Below are 5,991 nucleotides of genomic sequence, written 5' to 3'. Positions count from 1 at the left end.
AATAGTGAATTTCATGTTGCTATCAAAGTAGGTACTTTCTGTTTCTTTTCATATTTAAAATGATAATTTTAATATAAATAGAATAATTTCGATGACAAGGAAATCTATATTTGTTGTATATCATTCATTATTAAAAGAATACTTTTGAGATTTATTTAAAAATATACTACAAATGACAAAAAATAGACTTACTCTGTGTAATTAGTCCGGCAAAAATAAAAATGGATGGTTTTCGGGAAATTAGATGATACACGATTATTTACTAACCTTCTACCTTAATTTTTGATCTCGATATCTTCATAATAAAAATCATGTTCTCGATAAATTGTAAAAAAGTCATGTTATATCTAATTACCTTTCCCTAATATTTGTTCGATCTAAAATTATTATTTTAGAAAACTGGTGGGTGGGTGGAGTGGAAATAAGGCACAAGACTTTTGTTTTCCACTTTAAAACAATGACTAAAGCCTAAAGACGGACAAAAATGTATTCGAAAACAATTTTTTAAAACCATATCTAAACATTCACAAAAAGAGAAGAAGAAAAAAACAAGTTAAATCAATGTTGTATTTTATAAAATTAAGTTAAAATATAATGTAATGTAATATGTTAAGAGTAATCATTCTTTAAGAATGAAGGTAACTAAAGTACAAAAAAGGAAGTTTACTTAAAGGCCCACAAGGATAACAAAGTTGAAACTTGATAATCTTTTATCCCCTTTAAGAAAAAAACAGTAGATACCAAACATAAATAAAAATAGATAAAGTTTTAAAGAGTATTTAATTTGGACAGTTCTATTTAATTTGTACTTAATTTTTTTAAACCGCTTGAAAAATAATCAAGCCAAATGTTGTTACACATGTCAAAAAATTAATATGTGTTCAATTAATCTCACGTATTAATCTCTGTCCCTGTATTGATTCCCCTGTCTGAAACTAATCTGTCAAGCATATATTCACATTCAACAAAAGTTAAAAAAGAAGGAAAGGGACCAACATAGTGAGTAACTGTTTCGCCTTTAATTAGAGATATCAAATGCAATTTTTGAATAACATGGATATTAGATTTCGCCTTTAATTAAAAATATCGAATGCAATTTCTGAATAATATGGATATTAGACACCAACAATTGTTAGAGTTTGTAAAAATATAATATTTGGACCTAACTCTACCCAAAAGCTAGCTCATGAGCAGAAATTTACCCCAAGTTCATAGAAGGAAACCAAATTTTTATTCTTATGATGCGGGACTTCTTAACACTCCCCCACATGCCCAGACTTGGAGCGTGTGGACTTAAACTCAACTCCAAGAGACCAAGTGCATATAAAGAAGATTTGCCCAAGTGTATATAAGGAGATCAAATTATCATCTTTCTAACGAGGTAGAACTTCTTAAGAGAGTTATTTGATCCCAATTTAAATAAAAGTGATATTAATGGTCCATATTACTGACAAGGGACCGTTTGGTAAATTTGGTAGTAATATGAAATGAAACTAGGGAGGGGCAGTTAGTAAGTCTTCTCTCACTTGTATTTCAAGTCCCTTGCCTGCAAAGTGTAGCACTAGTAGTTATGTGTATATATATATTTATAGAGAGAGAAGAAAGCAAAAGATAAAAGAAAGGAACAAATTAGAAGTGAGAACAAGGGCATCCTTTTTTTAACCATCTTTTCCTTATAGCTCTATAGCTATAGGTCTCAAATCTTCCTCAAAGTTTGTTCCAAGAATTCAAATTTTGGGATTATTACTTCTTTTTCCTTTGTGGGTGTTTTTGATTTGGCTCTGTTTTTGAGTTTTGCATATGGGTTTTTGATCAGAAAGGGTGTCAAAAATGTCTTTCAAGAACAGAGTAGAAGGGACTTCAAGAAGTGTTATTTCTCAAAAATGGATTCTTTTTCTTTGTATATCTAGTTTTTGTGCTGGAATGTTCTTCACTGCCAGGTAACTTATTGGAAGTTTTTACATTTGATTCTTTGTGAATTCAACCAATTTTTGTTAATTCAAGAATGATGTTGTATAGCTTTAGCTATTCTGAAAAATCTTGGTATCTAAATTTGATGTTGTTCCATTGTTTCTATTGGAATTATGAGTTGATTTCTCGGATGGTCGCTCTATTATCTCAGAAAGTCACTTTCTTTGTTATAGAAAATTAGAATCGAGAAAGAAAAATGATTTTTTGAGATAATAACTATTCGTAGTTGAGTCAACCCTGGAATTTTCTGAGGTGTTTTCTTTTTTTGTATATTGACAATTTGAAAAATAAAATGGAAAAAGCAGGTATAGATCTGTAATGACATTTTGGTTGAGATTTTTATAGAACTGTATATTATAGGCCTTAAAAAATAATCTTTGATCACTAGTTGTTTTTTTCCCTCTCATTTCAGAATTAATGAAAGCTTCAGATTTTGGACCATGTTTAAAAAATAAATATGCTGAATGTGGTATGGGAATAAGGATTTAGGTACTTTTGAGAAAAAGGAACTGGACCATTACTCTTTTGGTATTGCAAAATATTATATCATTATATGGAATGATCTTTGTTTGTTGATATTAACTTTTGGAAAAATGATACTATTCCACAATAACTTTTTTTTTTTTTTAATATTCCACAATAACTAAAGTTTTTGTTGTTGCAGAATGTGGACGATTCCTGATGCAAAAGGCGGTATTACAAGAACAACTGGTGTAGAAGCTGAAAGACTGAACTTAGTTTCAGAAGGTTGCAATACAAAATTTGTGAGTATTTTCAGTCTAGTTTTCGAAAGCAAATCTCCGAGTTAAACCTCAATCTTGTTTAGTCCCCTTACACTTGATATCTTAAATTTGATCTTGTGTTATTTTAGTTGCAGCAGAAAGATGTAAAGCTCGTATCCAAAGATGTTTTCGGAGAAGTTTCTAAGACACATAATGCTCTTCAGTGAGTTCTGGTCAACACTCTTTTTGTTTCCAATTATTTTTTAGTATTCCCTTCGTTTCAATTTGGTTGTCTAGTTTTGACTTGACATGAAATTTAAGAAAGTAAAAAAGACTTTTGAATCTTGTGGTCTTAAACTAAAAATATGTAAAATGTATCAAAATATCCTTTAATGTTGACATGTCATGTGGAAAGTTGAGACATACTTTTTGGAACGGACTACAAAGGAAAGTAAAACGAACAAATTAAATTAGAGTGAGTGAGTTTTAGTTTAACTTGCATTGAGATCTAATAATTGCAGCCCTGAATGCTCACTTAACAACTGCACATCTTATATCAGGACGTTAGACAAAACAATTTCAAGTTTGGAGATGGAATTGGCAGCTGCAAAGTCAGCTCAGGAGTCCATTCTTAGCGGTGCTCCTATTTCAGGAGACAGTGAGAAGGGTGATTCACCTAAAAAGAGAAAATATTTTATGGTGGTAGGGATAAATACCGCATTTAGTAGCAGAAAACGAAGGGATTCAGTTCGTGCTACATGGATGCCACAAGGTATAGACTGTTTCCGTGTCTTTTTTCGCTCCTTGTTTAAAAACACATCTCATGGTGGCCATTACTTCTGTCTGATGTCTGACCTTGTTAAAAATATCTCGCATAGGTGAGAAAAGAAAGAAGCTGGAAGAAGAGAAAGGAATCATCATGCGTTTTGTCATTGGTCACGGGTAGGTGTTTGCGTACTCATTCCGTCTGTTGGTCATTACTTAAGAAGCTGCAAATGTTTAGTGGTTTTCTCTACAGATGTGTAAACAACATGGACTTTTAATGCACTGACTAACAAAACTATAAACTTGTTGTGCAGTGCCACATTAGGAGGTATACTGGACAGAGCTATTGAAGCCGAGGACAGAAATCATGGTGATTTCTTGCGCTTGGTAATCCTCTATCTATACTTGGCTCAATATGCTAAGTTGTGTGGACTCTTCACATTCAATGCCACACACGTGTCGGATTCTCCAAAACTACACTTCTTTTGGAGAATCCGAAAGCACTTGTTGATTTTTTTGAAGAGTCCGATCAACAGCCAATATGTAGTTAGTTTATCACATTGTCTTTGTAAATAAAAATTGGCACATCACTCTGCTGCCTTTAAACAGGATCATGTCGAGGGGTATCTAGAATTGTCCGCCAAGACAAAGACTTACTTTGCTACTGCTGTTAAGCTATGGGATGCAGAGTATTATGTCAAAGTTGATGATGATGTCCATGTAAATATAGGTAACTGAATTTTTGACATTTTTTTTTCGCGTTGGCAATACCGTACTCATCTTATATATCTTACTTTCCCCTAACAAATTAGCAGATAATTTTGTATGGCATAAAATTTGTCAAAATTTACAAATAGAACTAGTGTCCCCTGACTAGTTTGTTTTCTTTGCTATATCAAACTCATTTTGTATTCCTATTGTCAGGTACACTGGCAGAAACACTGGCAAGGCACCGTAAGAAGCCTCGTGTGTACATTGGTTGCATGAAATCTGGTCCTGTGCTAGCTCAGAAGTAAGCAGTTTATTTTCTCTGTGAATTCAATTGTAATTTACATTACTTTAGCATCTTATTCTTTTCTACTGAACAGGGGAGTAAGATACCATGAACCAGAATACTGGAAATTCGGAGAGACAGGAAACAAGTATTTCCGTCACGCTACTGGCCAAATATATGCCATTTCAAAGGACCTGGCTTCCTACATATCAGTAAACCAGTTCAGTATTTTCTGTTCTTTTTTCTAATTATATGGACTCAAAACATCCAAATAGAGTTATTTCATCCCTTTCATTTGAAATTCTGATCATAATATTTTCGATGCTTGCAGGCATGTACTACATAAGTATGCCAATGAGGATGTGTCACTGGGAGCTTGGTTCATCGGACTCGACGTGCTGCATATAGATGATCGCCGATTATGTTGTGGAACTCCACCAGGTAAAACATTTTCCTTTTCTTGAGTTCTAATGATGTGGAATGTGATTGTGCACATATCTGAGTTAGTTAATTCCAGCATGTTACGACTCGTAAATCTGTTCAGTTTTGTCTCCCTATTATCAAATTTTATATAAGGCATTACACTATTGCTGCAGATTGTGAATGGAAGGCTCAGGCAGGCAACGTGTGTGTTGCTTCATTTGACTGGACCTGCAGCGGTATATGCAGGTCCGTTGACAGGTTAAAAGAGGTCCACAAGCGGTGTGGGGAGGGGGAAAAGGCTTTATGGAAAGCCGCAATCTGAGCACATGCATTGATTTCTTCCAAACTCAGGAAGGAAATTGCATCAATGCTTTAAGTCAAAATTTCTCATTTTAATGCTAGAGAGTATAGATATACATATGATATACACAAAGGGAGAAGTGGATTTCGAGCAAGATATATATAGCAGGGAAGAGAGGGAGGGAACACTAAAGAAAGAGTACCGAGGGCCTAGCTGGGAAACGTTCTCCGTTTTTGTAGAGAAGAACGACTCCCAAACTGCTTGCATAAGAAGCAAGCAGTGGCTCTCTCACCACTCTTTCTTGTGTTACCACTAGGCTAAAATGTAAGTCAATAGTTCATTGGATTATGAAATTCTTTATAAATGCTAGTCATTTTTTTTGGTGGACCTGCTGCCCTTTCACCAACTTATGTACTCTCTTTAATAGCTGATATGTGATTTCACTCCAATAATGCACCATAATGAAATTGAGAAATGGTTACTACCACTTTGAGATCACGTTTTAGCATTCAGAATCTATAAAGTTCAAATCTTGAATTCGCTCTTGTTGTTGTCATTGTTGCTACTTGGTAAAGCATATTTGTATATAGTAGTTGAACAAGATACATTAAGGAATGATATTTGCCAATAATTTACTCAAAGTATATGTGGTAAAGGATCCATTTATTAAATAGTAGACAATATTAGGTGATATCTCAACTACTAACAAGTATTAGGTGATGTTACAACTAAATAGTTCAAAACAGTCCTTTTTTATTGCAGGTTTCTCTTAAAATGTATTATATGACACATTTGTCAAATCAATGAGAATGATG

General features: G+C 33.6%; 1 protein-coding gene across 2 annotated transcripts; it reads left to right on the top strand.

Moving 5' to 3' along the window:
- Positions 1-1,575: 1,575 nt before the first annotated feature.
- Positions 1,576-5,674, top strand: LOC102586590 (probable beta-1,3-galactosyltransferase 2). 2 transcript variants are annotated; one of them, XM_006366525.2, is made up of 11 exons: positions 1,576-1,940; positions 2,636-2,735; positions 2,849-2,916; positions 3,254-3,465; positions 3,572-3,635; positions 3,773-3,845; positions 4,068-4,188; positions 4,383-4,470; positions 4,547-4,672; positions 4,784-4,893; positions 5,049-5,674. In XM_006366525.2, exons 1-11 carry the CDS (start codon positions 1,831-1,833, stop codon positions 5,195-5,197), a joined length of 1,221 nt encoding a protein of 406 aa, XP_006366587.1. In that variant the 5' UTR covers positions 1,576-1,830; the 3' UTR covers positions 5,198-5,674. The 2 variants fall into 2 exon arrangements, with proteins under 2 accessions (XP_006366587.1, XP_006366586.1); XM_006366524.2 differs by having other exon boundaries at positions 1,577-1,940; positions 2,843-2,916.
- Positions 5,675-5,991: the final 317 nt, after the last annotated feature.

This window comes from Solanum tuberosum, unplaced genomic scaffold, assembly GCF_000226075.1.
Source record: "Solanum tuberosum cultivar DM 1-3 516 R44 unplaced genomic scaffold, SolTub_3.0 scf00652, whole genome shotgun sequence".
NCBI classification, from domain to species: domain Eukaryota; kingdom Viridiplantae; phylum Streptophyta; class Magnoliopsida; order Solanales; family Solanaceae; genus Solanum; species Solanum tuberosum.
The sequence above is the reverse complement of the archived record's forward strand: the minus strand, read 5'-3'. Positions and strand labels throughout refer to the sequence as shown.